The sequence below is a fragment of the Mycteria americana genome, chromosome 22, assembly GCF_035582795.1.
Source record: "Mycteria americana isolate JAX WOST 10 ecotype Jacksonville Zoo and Gardens chromosome 22, USCA_MyAme_1.0, whole genome shotgun sequence".
NCBI classification, from domain to species: Eukaryota; Metazoa; Chordata; class Aves; order Ciconiiformes; family Ciconiidae; genus Mycteria; species Mycteria americana.
The window spans coordinates 2,349,698-2,368,520 of NC_134386.1; the positions used below are offsets into that span (position 1 = coordinate 2,349,698).

The 18,823-nt window shown below is 65.9% G+C and overlaps 1 protein-coding gene across 3 annotated transcripts; it reads left to right on the plus strand.

Annotated features, from left to right (window-relative positions):
- Positions 1–6,982: 6,982 nt before the first annotated feature.
- On the plus strand, positions 6,983–18,524 carry TBKBP1 (TBK1 binding protein 1). Of its 3 annotated transcripts, none has more exons than XM_075522721.1 (11): positions 6,983–7,101; positions 8,065–8,331; positions 10,065–10,289; positions 10,372–10,494; positions 10,572–10,676; positions 11,242–11,398; positions 11,498–11,676; positions 11,756–11,805; positions 16,388–16,506; positions 16,811–17,556; positions 17,804–18,524. In XM_075522721.1, exons 3-11 carry the CDS (start codon positions 10,068–10,070, stop codon positions 17,930–17,932), a joined length of 1,830 nt encoding a protein of 609 aa, XP_075378836.1. In that variant the 5' UTR covers positions 6,983–7,101; positions 8,065–8,331; positions 10,065–10,067; the 3' UTR covers positions 17,933–18,524. The 3 variants fall into 3 exon arrangements, with proteins under 3 accessions (XP_075378836.1, XP_075378838.1, XP_075378839.1); XM_075522723.1 differs by having other exon boundaries at positions 10,578–10,676; XM_075522724.1 differs by lacking the exon at positions 10,372–10,494 and having other exon boundaries at positions 10,578–10,676.
- Positions 18,525–18,823: the final 299 nt, after the last annotated feature.

The following is an 18,823-nucleotide window of genomic DNA, read 5'->3' on the forward strand; positions in this document are numbered from 1 at the left end:
AATCTCTCGTTTCCTCTTAAGTGAGGCTTTTGCTTTTGAGGAATAGTCCCTTGCTTACCCTAGATTGTCAGCAATAAGCCAAGAAAAAAACGGAGAAGGTGCAGGGCTTTGAGACTATTTTTCATTTCATTTTTATTAATGCAGCTGTTGATACTACCAGCATTTGAATCTGCAGTTTAACATGGGCATTTTTAAAAGCTGCTTGTGGGAGGGAGAGTAGAAAACCTTAGCCAGTATTTTTTCTTTTTTTTTCTTTTTTTTTTTTTTTCTAAAAAGCAGGCAAGGGTCTGCTTTATTCCCCAGTTTCCTTTTCCCAGTCTGATCCTAGGATCCATTACGATGGAGTCCACTTTCGTTGCCCATCTGCACTGCAGCATCCACAATAGCTCTTGTACAGGGTATCAGATATGTGCCTTTCAGTGCTGGGTTCAGATTGCAGTCGAAGTGCCGACTTTGAACCAGTGTACAAAAAAAAAAATAAAATAAAATAAAATCCCAGGTGTTTAGAGGAGAGGAGGAGCTCTGTGAACTGGGAGAGCCAGCCGGCTCCGGAGCACAGACTAGGGAGAGGCCTGGGTCACATTTCTAGTAATGCCTTTTCTTTTTATTTTGTTTCTTGAGGTGGGGTGGGATTTCCTAGAAAAAAAAAATATAAAAAAAGAAAAAGCCATTCCTGAAGTTGGGGAGGGGGTGTGGAGGGAAGAAATCTGATCATTCCTCAGTGCTACCTGTTTCTGTCCTGTGTGGCTGTTCAGCTGTAGACAGCAGGAGAATAAAGTACACTGAGACAGTAGTGGAAACAAACCTTGTGTCTGTCCTGTTTGTTTTGGGGCTTTTTGTTGGGGTTTTTTTTTGGTTTTGTTTCAGGGAACCAGTTCTCAAAAGTAATTGCAGCGGCGCAGGCTTTACGTGAGCGATGTAGTGGTGAGCAGGAGCTGGTCCGGTGCCCCCCCCCCCGTGCCCGTTATCCCTTAATCCTGTTACTGCTGGCTGTAGAGGGAGGACCAAATACCTATTTTATAAAATTTTTTTTTAAGAGCTGGTTTCACTGCTTGGCAGATTTAATTAATAGAATAAATCCTTGAATTTTTTATTTTTTCCTCTTCCTCCAAGTGCCATTTCAGCACTAAAATCCACAATGTGCTTGTCTCAGCAGAGCCTGCCTCCGCTGGCAGCCTGGGCTGGGCATCGCTTGCGCGGCGCTGCCGGAGACTCGGCGCTGCCGGAGACGTGCGGCTGCCTGGGAGGGCTGTGAAGGTGGCGTTGCCAGCGGTAGCTCCCCTCTGGCACTTGGTGTCGTGCCCCTTCCTTCTAAACTAACCTCTGCATGCAGGTGGGGGAAAAGTTTAATCTCTAAAAGTGCCCATTAATGCAATCCTGAAATTTTAGCTCCCAAACAAATTCCTTTATTAACTTAATTTTGTCAATTTGTCAGTCGTACCTAGCGAAGGAACCGGCGCTTCGGTGCTCGTCTGCCTTCTGATAGCAAAGACTTTAACCCGCCGTGACACGCCAGCGCCGTCGCTGCACCACCTCCCCGCCGGCTGCGCCCGCTCGGTAATAACGATTGGAAAGGACCCAATTACTAACAAATCGGTAGGACCGATTTATTTACCTTCTAAATAATAATAATAATAATAATTAAAAAAAACCGCTTTATTTTTGTTTTCCTTACTTTTTTTTGCCGCTTCATTTTCCCAGAGCCTGCCGCGTCTCCTCCTGCCAGCAATCTTCCCCCGCCGCGGTGGCTCGGAGAGACTGTGTGGGTGTGCGCTCAATGAGTGACGATCGCCCGTTTCCTCTTTGGGGGAGCCGGAGGTGACAGCAATGTGTCATCAGCCATATGTGCCACTCCGGCACCCGAGGATAGCGGGGCCGTGCAGAACTATTTCTGGGAGCAGGAGCTCGGTCTCTTCTCCCAACGCTGGATTTTATTATTTAGCATCTTTCTGGCGATGGGTGGCTCGAGGTGAGCGGGCTGATGTGCCGAGCTCCCCCGCGACGGCCGCGTTCCTTCAGGGAGAGGAGAAAACCCGATTTCCCTGAAGCCTTGGGGGGGGGAAAAAACAACCAACAACTTGATTTTCTAGTCTCGGAGGTGATACCGTGGCCTCGGTGCCCTCCTGCGAAGGCTGCTGTAGCTCGCTGTCGCTGTCTGGCACCACCAGCACTTGCTGAACGCAGCAGTTTCCCACCCGTGAGGGTGGCACGATGGCAGCGCAGGGGGACAGGGTGGTCAGCGTGGCCCTTGAGCTGGAGTCGCTGCTCTGGAATGAAACTTTCTAGCTGAGGGGACCTTAATTTTACAACTGCTTTCCTTAACCCTGTTGTTGAGGTGCTGGCTGCGAGCGGAGCGGGTGGTTTTGCACGTTGCGGCAGCGAACGGTCCGTGTGTCGGCTACCGGGGAGCGCTGGAGCAAACCACGCTTTCCCGCGATGGGGAGCATCCCCCCTGCGAAACCCAGGCGCTTCATGGCTACAGTGGCATCGCTCGTGTACCCTCCCCTGGCAGGGACACGGGGCTTTCCTGCCACAACCGAAATACCGGGGAGTCCACATGCGAGATGTCCAGCCTCCCTGTTGCGAGCGCCCAGGAGCTGGATGTGCTGCGCGGGTGCTTAGCCAGGAGCAGGACGATTACGGAAGGGCTGTGCTGATCAGGGATGGGCTCCAGCACGGGGACTTACAGGGCTTTACGCTCTCCGGTCACAGGATGCAGCTTTCCCCTGCTTATACTCCCCTGTATCCTCCTCCACTTGTCGCTCCCGTGGCCAGGACAGGGGATCAGGCAGCAGCAGGGTCGTGCGAGGACTCGCAGCCTTTCACTTGCGTCCTGCCGGGCCGAGCTCGAGCCTACGGTGAGAAACGGCGTGGACACAGAGTTCCGCCGCTGCAGCTCTCTGGTGCTGGCTAACATCATCGTTTCATTCGTCCCTGCCTGCAGCTGCCTCTGTGTTTTAGCGAAATTGCTCCATGCTCAGAGCCGTGGCTTTCGGGGAGCTTGAGAGCGCGATGCGGCCGGTCCTGGTTGCTGGGTCGCAGCCCCCACCGGGCACCGATGTGAGCACCGGGCTGGCAACGTTACTGCAGCCTTTGCACTGAAGGCAGGGGGGTGAGCACCTCGGTGAGGGTGCTCGGGGTGTGGAGTGGGTGCTCGGGCACCCCTGGGGAGCCCGAGGATGCCTCTAGCCCACCCAGGGATGCCTTTAGCCCACCCAGGGATGCCTTGCGCAGGTGGGACGCGAGCTCAGTGCTGGCTTTTTGAACAGGCGGGGCTCTTCTTTCAAGCCAGCCGCTGTTCCACAGTGGGGCCGGATAAGCCAAGTGGAAAACGGTCTGAGGTTTTCCACTCCGCGCGGCCGGGTGATGAGGTTCTCTCCGTAAAGATGCCTCTGCGCCGCTCTGACCCCTCTGCTCGCAAGAGCACTTCCACAACCGTGTCTGTGCCTGCTGGGGCGAATGGAGTTTTGTGTTCCCGCCTTAGACCCTGTTCGTGAGCAGGAACCGATGGACGAATTGACTGCTCGGCCTCGTCCCGGTGGCAGCCGGAGGTGAGGGGGGTGGAAGGGAAAACCTCAGCCGGCTGCAGGCTAATGCTGCCGGGCGTCACCGGTGGGGATTTGAAGTGTCCCCTGCTAAAAGGCAGCCAGGGTAATTTTTTTCATGGGTAATAACTGAGGAGCCCAACACTGCCTCCACCATAAATGCACAAAATAATTTTGCTCAGGCAAGTAAAGCCTTGATTGAGGGATCTGACAGGTTCCTTCGTTCCTTCTGAATGTGGTTAATGGGGATAACAAATGAGAGACAGTCACTGAGGAGGATGAAGGTGACGTTTTGGGGTTTGACTGATGTTTCTATCACAGCTCAGGCCTTGTGTGAACCCGGGGGAGTGCGCAGCCTCCCAGTAACACAGGCTCTTCACGCAGGCTGGGGGTCAGGAGGGATTACTCTTCCCCTGCTCTCCATCGTTCTCTGCCGTGGGCGCTGTGCAAGTGCACCGATTAGCCGAGACCTCGAGCGTACCCAAAATGCATTAGTTAAATAATTCAGTTACGGAGTTCATAGGGATCTGGGAGAGATGCAGGCGTGAGAGATGCTTGGAAATGCAGGGGGAGGCAGCCCCCAGCCGCAGGGTGAGAGCACAGCCGGGCAGCAGGGAAGGGAGCACGAGGGACCGTCCTCGGCAGGCAGCGGAGGCCCGTGTAATATTGGGGGGGGTGGAGAAACGTGGTTTTGAGCAGGATTCTGAAGCAGCTGAGAAGCCGGCGGAGCTCCTGGGCAGGGAGGTGCGTGCTGGTGTTTCCTCTGCTGCGAGCAAAGCTGGGAGATGAAAGGCGAAGTCTGATGGGGTGAACGCGTGGAGCCCTGCCCGCATCCCTGCCTGCCGGCACCATTACAGCGTGGGCAGGTGCCTTTGTCTTCAGGCTCGACTGCCTGGGGCGGCCGGTGAGCGGGACCGCTGCAGAACAGACGACTTGTGGTCGCTCTGCCCGGTGAGTTCCCATGCACGAACACTGCTGGAAAGCAGGGATTTTACCTGGTTTTGCAATAATTACTGTGAAAGCTGGCTGTAGAGCCGTTCCTGTCACTTTGGGCGTTGCATCTCTCGACGACTGCGCCCCAAATGTCCAGGGGTGCTGCAAGCCTGCCCTTGCTGTTGGGTGATCTTCCCTTTGCAGGATGAGGCCGGTCCCCAGTGCCCCAGAGGCAGCAGCGAAGGTGGGCGAGGGACTTCTGCCAGTCGGGGGGACCTTTCCTGATGCTGCCCTCAGCTTAAAACTTTGCAGAAACTATTGGGAGGAGGAGAAAAGGCTGTGGGGGAGGATGCCCTGCGCTGCCCTCGCCTCCTGCCGCCGGCATCCCTGCTGCTCTGGGGCGGTGGGGCGGCTGCTGGGGAAACCGCAGGGGAAGAGCTGCAGCCTTGGAAAGAGCAGAGCATCCCGCAGGGCGGCCGGGCTGGATCCGGCTCTGCCCATACCCGTGGTCCTGGATGGCGCGTTAGCTGTGGAGGTGCGATGGGGACCCCAAATCCCAGGGCCTGGCTTACGTGGGCGATGGTCACAGGAGCTTGGATCGCTCCTCCTGCCTCTAAAGTCTCCCTCTGCCTTCCTCCTCTCCACGGCTGCCCCTGCGACAGCTCCCAGGGCGGCTGCAAGGCTTTTCCTTAATGCACGGTGAACGTCTGTACCCTGTCCCCTGCGTGCAGCCCCTCGGGGGGAGCGTTGGGCTGCACCCCCGTCGGGCTGCCCATCCCCGGCCCGATGCCTGCCTGCATCGCGCTCGCGGGGCTGAGGCCGTGCTGTTTTCTTTGCGTCAAAATTAACTTCGAACCTGATGGAAAACCTTAATTTGCACTTCAAAGCGCTTTGCAGCAATCTGCCAGCGTGAGCAAAGCCGGAGCTGGCGCTCGGGATTTTTCCGAGGCCCTGTTTGCGGCAGAGCCCGGCCCCCCGGCTCCTGCCTGCCCCTGCCCACACCCGTTTGATTCCCCAGGGCCCGTGGTCCTCTCCTGCCTTTCAGCCCAGCCCCGCGACCCACCCAGCCCCCAAGAGCTGTTGACTTCTCCAGGCCATGCGCCAAAGGCAACGCGCCGATTCCCTGGCAGGAATTCAGATGGAAACGGCCGCTCTTTGCTCGCTGAAGTCTCGGAGCAGCCGGTGCTCGCCTGGCATCGGCCTCCCAAAACCTCCTGGGCCTCACGTTGCGTTTTCGGCTGAGAAACCCCCGGTGCAGCACCCGGCTCCTGCTCCAGCCATGGGCATCACCCAGTGCTGTGGCATCCCACAGGCGGTACCCACCGATGCCAACCTGGGACGGGCAGGGGGGGTCCGGCCGTGCTGCCGGCAGCCCCGCTCCTGCTCCGGCGGCGAGGCTCCGCACGCTGAATCACCGCCGCGCTCTCCCGGCGCAGCCCAGGCTCCATCCAAGCGATGATACAGCTGCGCTAAACATAGCACCGGGAAGGGGGGTCTAGGACGGGGGCCCCATGGGAGCTCCTTGGCCGGGGGCTTTGCTCCCTTTGGGTTTCCGAAGGGGGGGGACAGGGGCTGGGTGAAGCCAAGCGTCGTCTTTGCCTGGTTTCGCACCGACACCTTTTCCCCCAGCCCGGCACGAGCCGTCGCACGATGGAGGCGGATGGCCGGGACGCAGGATCGCACCGTGCTGACGTCTCCTGGATCACCTCTGCTGCTGGTGCCCGGGCAGGAGCGAAGTTCCCCCCCCCCGGTCACCATCCCTGGGGCTCTGCTTCCCCCCTGGGTCCTCCGGTGGGGTGGGACGAGGCCTCGGCAGGGATGCTCGTGCCGGTGGGGTCAGCCAGTGCCGTGGGTCTGTCCGCACAGTGCCGTGGGTCTGTCCATCCGGTCCTCGGGGTCTGCGGGCGCCAGGCTGGCCGGGGTCTGTCCCCCCGCAGCACAGGGCTCGCCGGTGGAGCCCCCGGCAGCAGCGGTGCCGGCGAAAGGAGAGCAGCTATTAATAACCCTGCGCAGCAAAGGGAAAAAAATGTAATTCCATAATGGAAGCGGCTCTGAGAGAACAATTCAGGGAATAAAATGTTCTCGGGGGGGGGAGCCCAGCCCCCACGGCGCGTGGCTGCGGTGCTGCTCTGCCCTCGCCCGGGAGGGGAGAAGCCCCCCGGCCCCGGGGTCGGCCCCGCTGGGGAGGGGGGTCCCCCGGCCGCAGGAGGGGGCTGGGGTCCGGTGTGTGGCCCCCCCCCCCCCTCCCCCCGGGGCAGGGCAGGGGGTGGCGGCTCCGGGGGGGGCTGCAGCGGGGCGGGGGTCCGGGGCAGCGTGTGCGTCCCCCCCGGGAGCATCCCGGGGACCGGCCGTGCCCGGGGGGGGGGGGGCGCAGCCCCGGGGGCGGCACCGGCGCGTGGCGGGGGGAGGGGCTGGCGGCTGCCCGGTGCCCACGTGGTTTCGCGGTGTCTCCGGAGCGGAAGAAACGGCGGCCGGGGCCGGGGCTGCGGCGGGGGCGGCCGGGACCGGGACTGGGATCGGGACCGGGCTGGGACCGACACCGACACCGCGACCGACCGGGGCGGGGACGGAGCCGCATCCCTGCGGGCGCTGCCGCATCGCATCGCATCGCGTCGCGTCGCCGGTGAGTGCGGGGCCTGGGCCGGGGCCGGCGGGGGAACCGAGCAGCCCCCGCCCTCCCCGGGCCCCCGCTGCCCGGCGGCTCCCGGCCTCCTCCGGCCCCATCGCGTTCCCGGCTCCATCCCCCTCGCCCGCGGCTCCATCTCCATCCCCGGCTCCATCCCCATCCCCAGCCCTGGCTCCATCCCCGGCTCCGCCCCGGACTCCTCCTGCGTCTCCGACCCCGTCCCCTGCCCGGCGACCCCCGCCGCGGTGCGGCACCGGGCTGGGCGCAGGAGGGGCGGGCGGCACCGGGCCGGGCCGGGGGCTCTCGGGGAGGGTTTACCGGAGGTGCCGGGGCCGCCGCAGGCTGGCCCCCCCCCCCCCCCCCTCCCCGCCCGCCGGTGCCCCCGACCTCCGCCCGGGCTCACCCGCCTGCCCGGGCCCCGCTCCCGGGGTCGGGGGGCACGCTCGCTGCCGGCCGCCTTTGCACGCAGGTTTGCACGCAGGTTTGCACGCAGGTTTGCAGCCCCTCCACGTTCACGCGGGGCCGTAGCAGTGGCGCCATGTCCTGGCCTCCACCAGCCCCCTCCCTGCAGCCCCCCAGAGCCCCCCGCCCCTCCCACCCCCAGCAGCGGGGAGAGCACCCAGGGAGGTTACAGCAGTGAGGAGGGGGCTTGTACCGGTCGCAGCCCCCCAAGGCTCAGGGCAGGGGGTGCGTGGCTGGGGGCTGCGACGGAGCTCGGTCCCACTGAGCGCATCCTCCCAGAACCCCCGAGCGGGGCCGTGTTGGGGGGCCAGGCAGCTGCGTGGTGGCTCTCCCCAAATGCCAGCTGGATGCCGGCAGCCCGGTGGCATCTGCTGCCCGGCACAGCGCGTTCCCGTCCCTGCCGGTGCACCGGGGCGGTGAGCTGCTGCTCGCCAGCCGAGCCCTCCTGCAGCGTCCTGGTGCCGGGGAGCTGCAGCCCCATTTTTGCTCTCTTTAAAGGCATTTGTAGGCCTCGAGGAGGGGCCGACCGCTGGGAATGTGGAGGGAGCGTAGCTGGTGCGGTGCCGTGGGGACCTCCGCCGTTGCCCCTGGAGCCTAATGACAGCACCGCCATCTCCCGCTGACCCTCTCGTGGCTGATCTTGTGAGCGCCTGCCCACCACGGCTCCCTGCCTGCGCTGCCGACGCCTGAGACACGCGTGCCTGTGCCGCAGCCCTGCCCAGCCCGCACCGCCTCGCCCCGCGCCCGGGGCCCGCTGCAAGGCAAGTGTCACAGCGTGATACAGACGGGGAAACCGAGGCACAGTTTGGGGAGCAGCAGGGCCAGGCCAGGGGACTCTGGGCCAGGCCGTAGGTGCAGAGCTGCTGCCGGGCTCTGTGTGTTGGGGAGGGAGAGGGTCCCGTCCCTTGGCTCTGGGGGCTCCCCCTCCAACCCGCATGGTGCCCCCAGGACCCCCAGGCAGGGGTCTGGGCACACACCGGCCCCACAACCCAGAAATCCTGGGGCCTTGCTTTGAGGGGGTCACCAGGGGCTTGGAAGTCTCATCTTGGCTTATGGGGGTGCCTCAGTTTCCCCATGGAGGATGATGACGGTCCCCTCCCTGCCCGAGCAGAGGTGGATCCTGGGTGCCCCGTCCCCTCCATCGCTGCCCCGTGGGGGTGGCTTTAAAGCCCTCACAGTGGGGACAGAGGAGGGGTCGCGGTGCTGGGGGTCCGTCTGCGTTTCGTGCTCCTCATCCCAGTGGAGGCTGCAAAACGCACGGCTGCGGCAGCCCGACCCCGGCCGAGCTGGGGCTGCGGGAGCAGCCGGGGGGGTCTGCCCCCCGGGGCAGAGCGGGGCTGGGGGTGCCAGCGGGGCTGGGCTGGCCCCCGGCTCTGGTGGCGGCTTGGGGGGACCAGGCCGTCCCCTGCTCCCCCCCGTCACCCTGCAGGTATCGCCTCCCTCTCCCACCTTTGTGCTATGAATTATTTGGGTGGCCGTGGCTCCCAGATGTTGGCCCAAGCCGGCGAGGCTGCGCGCAGCCAGCGGCCACCTCGGTGCCTGCGGGGTCCCCAGCCGGGATGGAGGGACAGTGCCAGAGCATCACGTGCGGGTGCCGTGGCTCAGTACTGCAGACGCTGCCTCCTCGCCGGCTTGGGGCGTATTTTCCTCGCCGGGTCGGCTGTGCCAAGCGGCCCGGGAGCCGTGGCAGAGCCAAAAGCAGAGGCTCTGCTTCTGGGAGCCTCGACCACTCAAAATCCTCGATCGAGGACAAATCCTGCGGTGCCGGGCAGTGCGGCAGAGCGGGACGGGCAGGATCAGGCCCCCCCCGGGGCCATCTTGGGGGCCGTGCCGTGAGGCAGGCGGCTCCCCGGGGGGAGAGCGGCAGCACCGGTATGTAGAGCACGGCGAGGGCTGCGTGCCGCCGCGGAGGCGTGGGAGGGCGGGAAGCAGCTCGCGTGCGGTGCGGGGCGGGAGGCAGCGACACCGGCCGCTATTTCTGGTGCTTGCTCCTGGGGGGACATGGGGAAAGTCACCGCGTCCCCCCGGGGCCACTCCACCGGGGATGCTCTCTGCCGCCCTGACTCCCACCCTTGTCCCTGGTGGGGATGGCCCCTGCTGTGGGGGCTGCCAGGACCCCCGTCCCCCCCCCCTTCCCCGGGCGGGGGCAGAGGCCATCGCCTGGCCGGTGTCCCCCCGCTGCGCCGGGGGACGCTGCGGGGATGGAGCCGCCGCCGGTGGCGGCTCCTGGGACCGTCCTTCCTCCATCGCCCTTTGCCGCTGGGACACGCCGAGCCCCTGCAGACCCTGCTCTGTCCCCAGGACCCGGCCGGGCTCGGTGGGGGCTGATCCACGACTCCCCCTGCCCCAGGCTGGATCCCGCACCCACAGCCCCGCAGCCCAGCCCGCTCCAGGGGCTTAGGGCTGCCCCCGGCTGGGTTCATCCCCGCTTCGCCCGGGGAGTGAGGCCGTGGGGTCACCAGCGGCTGTCTGTCCGTCCATCTCCCCCCCCCAGGCAGGACATGGACTCCATGTTCGAGGACGACATCAGCATCCTGACGCAGGAGGCGCTGGGGCCGGACGAGGACTGGCTCGACAGCCCCAACACCGACCTCTCGGGAGAGATGTGCTCGGCCTCCCACTTTGCCCTCATCACTGCCTACGACGACATCAAGAACAGGCTGACGGGGCTGGAGAGGGAGAACTCCACGCTCAAGCGCCGGCTGAAGATGTACGAGGTCAAGGTGAGGGGCTAGGGGAGCCGGGGGGGGACGGGGACACATGGGGCTGGGGGTCCCCGCTGATGCCTCTGCCCCACGGCCACAGTACCCGCTGATCGGTGAGTTCGGGGAGGAGCACATCTTCTCCCTCTACGAGGCCAAGGAGACGTCGCTGCTCAAGAGTGAGAAGGCGTCGCTGCAGCAGCAGCTCAACCAGTTCCAGCACGAGGTGAGCGGGGCCGGCGGGGCCAGGGGACGTGGGGGGTCCCCGAGCTGCCCACCCACCCCCGCCTGCCTCCCCGGCAGCTGCAGAAGAGCAAAGAGCGGGAGGAGCAGCTGGAGGAGATGATCCAGGCCTACGAGAAGCTGTGCGTGGAGAAGGCTGACCTGGAGACCGAGCTCGGAGAGATGGTGGGTGCCAGCGGGTGTCGCTTGGCAGGGACCGGTGCTTGGGGACATCGGGGTCCCCTTCCCCTCTCCATGGCAGCAGCTGGGCAAACGGCTTCTCCGTCCCGCGGCGCTGCTGGTGCCACCGCCGGCGTTCGGTGGGGATGGAGGGCTGGGGGGGCCGCGGCTGCTCGCCCCCGTTATGGCCGCGCTGGGGGTTGTAGTGATGCAGACGGCTCGGCGTTACCCCGTCTCTTCCCGCTCCCGCCCTGCCGAGGGATGCTCCCGGCTCCAGCGTGGCGCGTGTCCCTGTCCTGGCGCCGTGCGCTCGGGGCGGGCCGGGCATCCCCAGCTTCCCCCACCCCATCCGGCACGACGCTCCGCCAGCCTGGGGGGCCACCCCTGCCGTGCCACCCTCTTCTAGACTGGCCGCGTGCTGGGGACAGATCCCCCCCCCCCCCCCCATCACCCTGCCACAACGGCCGCCAGCTCCACGGGGACCCCGAGTGCCGGGTCTGCCGGGGCAGGGCAGGGTGAACCCCGGGGAGGGGGTGCGGTGCCAGTGGGGCTCAGCCCTCTCCCTGGGCAGCGGGCGCTGGTGGAGACGCATCTGAACCGCATCCGGAGCCTGGAGCAGCAGCTGCGGCAGCGTGACGGCGGCGGCACCTTCCCCGGGCTGGGTGCCCCGCTGCCGGGCCAGGAGGTGCCTTTCCTCGCCCTGCACCCCAACCCCGGCCTGACGCACGGTGAGCTGCCCCGCTCCCTGCCCCGCGGGACCCGGGACCCCCGCCCCGGCGGGGCAGCCCGAGCTCCGTGCCGGGGGCTGAGCCGTGCCCTGCCCGCAGTGCTGGAGCGTGCCGGGGGCTGGCAGAGCCGGGGGCTGGAGGCGGCGGGGCGGCTGGAGGCTGAGCTGGAGGCAGCGCGGCAGGAGACGCAGCGCGCCCAGCACCGCGAGGAGCATCTCAAGGCCGAGTGCGAGCGGCTGCAGGCGGAGCTGAAGCACCTGCAGGACACCCGGGAGCAGGTACGGGGCAGGGTCCGGCCACGCGGGACCACCCGGTGGGTGGGGGTCCGGGTGCTGACGGGATGTCTGCTCTCCCCAGGACCAGTCGGAGCGGGACATGGCCTGGGTGAAGAAGGTGGGCGACGACCAGTAAGTGCTGGGGATGGACTGGGGCGAGGGCTGGGCTGCGGTGGGGGGGGGTCCCCGGCCTGGCAGGGAGGGATGGGGGCACATGGGGGTCTCTGCTGGGGCACCGCTGGGCTTCACGTTCAGGGTGTCCTGGGGGGGAGCAGGACTCCCTTTGGGCAGGGTCCCCGGGGGCTTCCCCCCATTGAAGGGCTGCAGGCAGGTGGGATCCCGCACTCCAAAAGCACCCGCTACGCCCCGGGAATTTGGAGCTGAACTGAGCTCCAGGCGCCGGGTGGCCACAGTCCAGCGTCCGGCACCGTACAGGCTGCGCGGTGCCGGCTCGGCGACCGTGCCGCTGCCTCCAGAGGGCACTGACGGCTTGTGGCTGCCGTGCAGGCACCGTACAGCACCGTACAGCACCAAGCCGTGCCACACAGCCGTGCCAGGCTGCGGGATGCCGGCCTGGCTGCACCGGGCAGCACCAGGAGCGTGTCCGGGCCGCTGGCTGCCCCTTCTCCAGCTCAGTCCCGCTCTGCACCAAACCCTGCCGGCAGCGTTTCTTTTTGCGATGGTGTAACTAACGCGGAGCCATCGCGGTGCCGGTGCTCGAGTCCCCTCCTCTGGTCCTTGCGCCTCTTCCTGGCCTCCCCCTCGCTGCAGCCATGAGCTCTGGGGGCTCCATGGGGGCACCCCGGGGTGCCGTGTGGCACTGGGACAGGGACTGGGCACCCCGCATTTGGGGGTTTGGGCCCAGACACCCCCAAGTCTGGGGAGGGCTGAGGAGAGCCGGGGGAGGCGGCACGGCTGTGCCAGGGCAGGAGCTGCTTCCCGCAGCCGGACCCCTTAACCGTCCCCGGGGCCGACCCCAGCATCGGGGCGTGCGAAGCGGCTCTGTGCCGGCGCTGAGGCTTTCCCTAAAAGCAGCCATCCGTAACCCATTTAATTAGGCAACGGCCGCGGTACCCCGCTATCCTCGCCGCTCCAGCCTCGCACACGCGTCCCCGCTGCGGCCGGCGCTTGCGAGGCTGCGGCAGCAGGACTTCGCACCCCTCTTCCCCCCCCCCCCCCAATACCGTGAGGCCGGGCAGGACGCGTGGGGCTGGCATCGCAGCTCCCCCGGGCACGTCGGGCTGCGCCGGGCAGCGATGCGCCGGGGCCGGCAGCCCGTGCCAAGCTGTGGACAGATAAAAGGTGACGCGCGGGGATTCGCCTGGCGCGGGGCTGGGAAGATGCTGGGGTGTGTTTGTGTGTGTGTGGGGGGGGTTCTCCCTCCTTTTCCCGAGGTGTTGGATGTTTTTGCCGTTTCTTGTCTCCCCAGCATAAATCAGCGCACGGGGCTCGGGGGGGCCGGCTGCATCCACGCTGGCATCCCTGGGGGCTGCGGCCAGGCGGCTGCCGCCCCGTCTCCCCGCTGCCCATCCTGGGGGGGGGGGTCCTCAATAACCCTCCGCACACTTCCCCCCCTTAATTCACTTCATTTTTCGCAAAGCTCAGCCCCGCCGTGGCCGGGAGAGCTGAGCTCCGCTGCCCGTGCTGTCCCTGCTGCGGCCGGTCCCCCCTCTCCCTGTCCCCCTGCCCACAATATCCAGCCCCCACCGGGAAATAAAACTCCAAGTATCTGTATTAACATTTCCCAAACCCACCTTGCTTTTAAGCCCGCCTTCCCCGGGTTGGGGTGGGGAAACTGAGGCACGGCTGGCTCCCCACCCCTCACCCCCCGGCCTGGGGGCACCTTCCCCCCCGCCCCGGGCACAGCCTTTCCCTCCCCGCTCTTTTCTTGTAAATACAGCTCTTTTTTGTAACCCGCTCCTCTCCACCGCTTTTTTGGTGTGAAAGGCACCTTATCGGCGCTTGCCATCTCTAGGTGACTTTTTTTGGCTGGCTTTTGCTGAATTAGTCAGCGTGCCACCGCGGCGTGAGCGGGGCGGGGGTCCCTCCGGCCCCCTCCTTTTTTGTTTTGTTTTGTTTCTTTTCTTGGTTTTGTCGGGGTTTTTTTGTCCTTTCTGAGGTCACGGCCGTTCCTACTTGCGCTTCCTCGGCACAGGGAAAAGCCGGGACCAAATCGTAGGGAAAAGCGCGGGGGGGGCAGGGTGGGGGGTGCTGGAAAGCTTTGCAGGATCCGTCCCCGGGACGTCGCTGCCGCCATCCAGGGGTGACCCAGTGCCGAAAGCCGGGGGTGCTGGGTGCAGGCGGGTCGGAGCACCCCCCCCGCCCCCGCCAACCCTGTGCCCTCTCGCTGCCCTGCTCCTGACACCATTTTGGTGGGATTTTGTGGGTTTTATATAAAACTCGCACCCACGGGCGCCCGTGCCGCGGCTGCCGCCCTGCTCGCCGCCTCCTTTGCCAACGATGCCGCGCTGGCACGTCCCCGTCCCCTGCTCCCCTCCCCGGCTCCTCGACCCCTGTCCTGCGGCAAAGGGGGGGGGCTGAGCAGCTGCTGGGGTTGCGCCTGGCCCCCCCCCCAGCCCACGCTCCCCCCAGCCTGGTGGCGATGGCAGCTACGCCTGTGGTTTCTGCTTTTAGTTCGCTCTTCGCCGGCTTCTTGTTTACTAGGTGTGACTCTCTCGAGGTCACCCCTTCCTCCCCCCCCCACCCAGGGGGGGGTCTGCACCTTGGCCAGCACCCACACACCACAGATTAACTTTGCCACCGAGGGTGGGGACCGAGCCCCAGTCCCCGTGATACGAAGACGCTGCTGTCTGTGTTTCCCCCCCCCCCCCCCCCCCGGGGTTCCTGGGGACCCTGTGGCGCTGGGGGTGTGGGGGGCAGCCCTGCGGTGGGGCGGCAGGGGTGTGAGGAGGGATGCGATGCGGTCGGCGTCTCTCCGGGTCCTGACCGCGCTGCAGGGGCGAGGGGTAGCGTTTGCTGTGCTGCTCCCCCCCCCCCCCCCCCCGCCCAGACTGGGTCTGGTGCCCCTCACCGGTGCTTTTGGCGGGGGGGACGCGTTGTACCCCAGCGCTCCCCTCTGTCCCCAGCCCCTCGCTTTGGTGGTCCTGGCTGGGGGGGTCTCGGCCGTGCTTGGCAGCCCCGCTGTCCCCCTCCACCGGCCACAGCATCTCTGGCCGGGGACAAGGAGGGGACACGATGTTGGTCGGCCTGCCAGGGCCACGGGGGACCCACGGGGCACCCACGGGGCACCCACGGGGGACCCACGCGGTCCCACAGAATCCGGCCGCTCTCGCCGGAGCAGTGATGCTCCGCGGTGCTTTCGGCAGCCGGGCAGGCGTGGGCGGCCGGGTTTTCGGCGGCTGTTTTGTTCTCACAGCTTATCTGCAGTTGCGTATCAAAACCCCACAGTTTGCCCTGAAACAGAGCTTTTTTGGGGGCTGGGGGGCACCAAGAACCCCCTCAAGTTTCCCTCCCCCTGGCACCAACCCTCCCACAAAGCCTCGCAGACCCCCGGGCTGCCAGAGGGACCCATGGGGCAGGTCCCTGCCCTCCCTCCCGTGCAGGCAGGGGTCCCGGCAGGGTGACCTGGGTGGGGGACGGGGGCTGCTTGTGCCCACCCCCGGCACCGCTCGCTCCTCCGCCCCGGCGCTGCGGTTTTGGTGCTTCCTCCCTGCGCCTCAGCGTGATTTGGGGGGGGGGGACGACGACTGGGGTGGCCCCCCACGGAAGCACTCAAAATCCAGCGGCGGGGCTGAGGGAGCCGGGACCCCCCCGCTCTGGGGAGCGGCCGCAGCCTCTGCTCCGGGGTCCTGGGCTCGGAGCGGGTGCCCGTGATGGGCCACAGAGGGGAAACTGAGGCAGGAGAGGTGGGAGCCAGCAGGGCTGCAAGTGGGGGGGGGGTCTCGGGGGCAGCTGGGTCTGGGGAGGCACCTGGGTGCTCGTGTCCTCGGTGCCACCCTGGCAGGGCCATGGGGACCCTGGGGGGTGGCATGGGGACCCGGCTGAGGAAACGTCTCTTTCTCTTTCTTTTTCACTTTCTTTTCTTTTTCTCTCTTTCTCTATCTTCTTTTTTCTTCTTTTGTTTTTCTTCTTTTCTTTTTTCTCTTTTTCTCTATTTTCTTCTTTTTTTCTTTTTTTTTCCTATTTTCTCCTTTTTCTCCCTTTTTGCTTCTTTTTTCCTCTATTTTCTTCTTTTTTCCTCTATTTTCTTCTCCCCCCCACCCCCCCGATGAGATGACGGGAGGGCGGGCAGGGGCAGACCTGTCGGCTGCTGTTACGAGCGGCGTCTCCCGGGTCCCCGGGGTGTCACAACGGCTCAGTTGAACTCTCCGCGCGCGGTGCAGGAGGACGCGTCGAGCCCCCAGCCCCGCGGGGCCCTCGGGAGACGGCTTCTCCCTTCGCATCACCGCAGAGAATATGGTTTTGAAAAGCGACACCGAAGTTGGGGAAGAATTGATGACTTTGTCAGGGCCTCCGAGAGCTGGGGCGGGGAGCGCGGCACCCACCTCCCTCCTGCTCCCGGCAGCTCCCGGCGCATGGGGCAGCCGCGGATACGATGCTGGGCGGTGCACGGCCACAACTTTTCCCTTTTTAGTTAAAAACGCGAATTCGGGTTAGTTTTGGGTGCGCCCCACAGCACCCCGTGGCAGGGGGGCTCCCCTGGCCGGGGGACCGGGGCTGCTTCGCCCTCGGTGACGCTTCGTCCTCGCCGCAGGGTGAACCTGGCGCTGGCCTACACGGAGCTGACGGAGGAGCTGTGCCGCCTGAGGAACCTCAGCTCCCTGCAAAGCCAAATCCTCCGCGCCCTGCTGCAGGAGAAGAGCCTCAACGGCGGTAAGGGGGGGGGGACCGGGGGGGCTGCACCCCGCGCTGGGACGGGGCTGGGATGCAAAAAATGGGGAGACCACGCCGGCTGCCCTCGTCCTCCGGCCAGTGCTGAGCTCCTGTGTGTGTCCGTCCGTCCCTGGGAGCATCCCTCCCCAGGAGCATCCCTCCCCAGGAGCATCCCTCCCGCCGGGGATCCCCACAGCCGCATACCCCGTCCGTGCGGGATGCACATGGGTGACAAAGGGGTCTTTGCTGTGCCGTTGAGCTGATGGGGGGTATTTTCTGTGCCCCCCCCGATTTTGCTTTGCAGGCCAGCGCCACTCCCCGCTGTCCCAGTGCCATTCCCCAGCCCAGCAGCGCCGCTCGCCCGCCCCGCAGTGCCCCTCGCCCGCTCCGCCGGGCCGGTCGCCAGCACCCCAGTGCCAGTCGCCAGCGCTGCAACGACGCTCACCGGGACCCCCCAGCCAGTCGCCGGCCCAGCAGCGCCGCTCGCCAGCCCCCGGCCCCTGCCAGTCCCCTGCCCAGCAGCGCCGGTCCCCAGTGCCCCCCTCTAGCCAGTCGCCCGCCCAACAGCGCCGGTCCCCGGCCCCGCCGCCCTGCCCATCTCCGGCCTCGGCGTCACCGCACCGGCTCCCTGGCGAGAGGATGGAGTTGGGCTACGCCAAACCCTCCAGCCACCACATCAAAGCCGGCTTCCAGGGCCGCCGCAGCTACTCGGAGGTGAGCAACGTGGCCCTGTACCAGCAGAGCCGCTCGCTCTGGCTCCAGCCCGAAGCCTCGACGCTCCCCAAGCACCGGCCCTACGGCGAGGTGTACCTGGGGGGCGCGGGGGCCCCCCTGAGCGCCCGCGAGCCCTTCGAGGAGCACGTGCGCTTCGAGAAGCAATCATCGGATGAAGAGGAGTGGGCGCTCCCCAGCCCCCCCAGCCCCGAGGTGGGGGCCATCCGCTGTGCCTCCTTCTGTGCCGGCTTCCCCATCCCCGACGCCGACGCCGTGCACCGGACGGCCGCTGCCTACGCCCGGGCAGAGCACGCCCAGTCCTGGCCCTCGATCAACGTAAGCGGGACCCCCCCGGGGATGTGTCGTGGTGGGCTGGGGGCGGGGGGAAAGGCGAGGGAACCCCACCGTCACGCAAGGCAAGGCGGTCGCCCCGCAGCGTGCCTCGGTTTCCCCATCTCTGACCGGCTGCGCGGCATCCCAGCCCGCACCCGGCGGCGGGAGGGTGCTGGGAAGGAGGAAGGGGGGGGACGTGGCCCCCGTGGGGAGTGGGCAGCGGGCTCAGCACCGCTCTGTGCCCCCACAGCTGCTGCTGGAGACGGTGGACTCGGAGGTGCGGAGCTGCCCGCTGTGCCAGCTGGCCTTCCCCATCGGCTACCCGGACGATGCCCTGGTGAAGCACATCGACTCGCACCTGGAGAACAGCAAGATCTGAGCCTCCCTCCCCTCCCCGGTCTTTGGATGCTGCATGAAAACACACGAGGAGCGACACGGCTCCCGAAATACCTCCAAGTCTTCAGTAGCTACGGAAAGACTGAGCCGCCCCCCACCCTGGAGCCCCCGGCCCCCCGTAAGTGGGCTCCTCCACTCCCACCTCACCCCCCGTCCCTGCATCCACGCCGGGTTTGGATGCTGGAATCGGGGTGCCGGGACAACGCCGTCCCGGGTGGCGGCCGGAGGGGACCTGTCTGCACCCTTGGGTGTCGTCTGCACCCTTGGGTGTCGCTGCTTGATCTCAGGGAGGATTCGAGGGGCCGGGTTCTGGATCCGGCCCCCAGGAAGCAGGTGAAGGGAAGGGGCTGCCCCTTCCCCGGTTCCTTGGGGCAGAGTTGGGTTTGGGGGCGGGTGGGGCGGGGGGGGGGGGGGGCAGCTGCTTGTTCTCGGTCTCCCTCACCTCGTCCCACCGGTTCAAGCATCTTTCCAGTCTTTTACATTAAAAGCACCCCTTCCCCCCCCCCCCCATTTCTTCCTCCTCCCCACAACGATGCTGCTGAGAAACGAACCCCGAGGCGCAGCATGGACCCCCCCCACCATTGCACTGGGCTCCGCGGCCCGGGGGCTCTCCCTGACCGTGGGCCCCCCCCAGTGTGGGGACAGCGCAGCCCCCCCAGCAGCCCCACCACCACCAGGCCCCCCTGCTTTAGCCCGGGGCTGCAGGTGGCTGCTCACCCCGAGCCCCCCCACCCTGTCACCCCCGTCCCCCCCACCATGTTCAATCTACCTCAAAGCTGCCGGGAGAGGGGGGGGGCCCACAGTGCCGTCCCCCCCGCCGAGCCGCTCCGCGCTGCATGTCCCCCCGTGCCACGGCGCGTACCCCCCACGCACC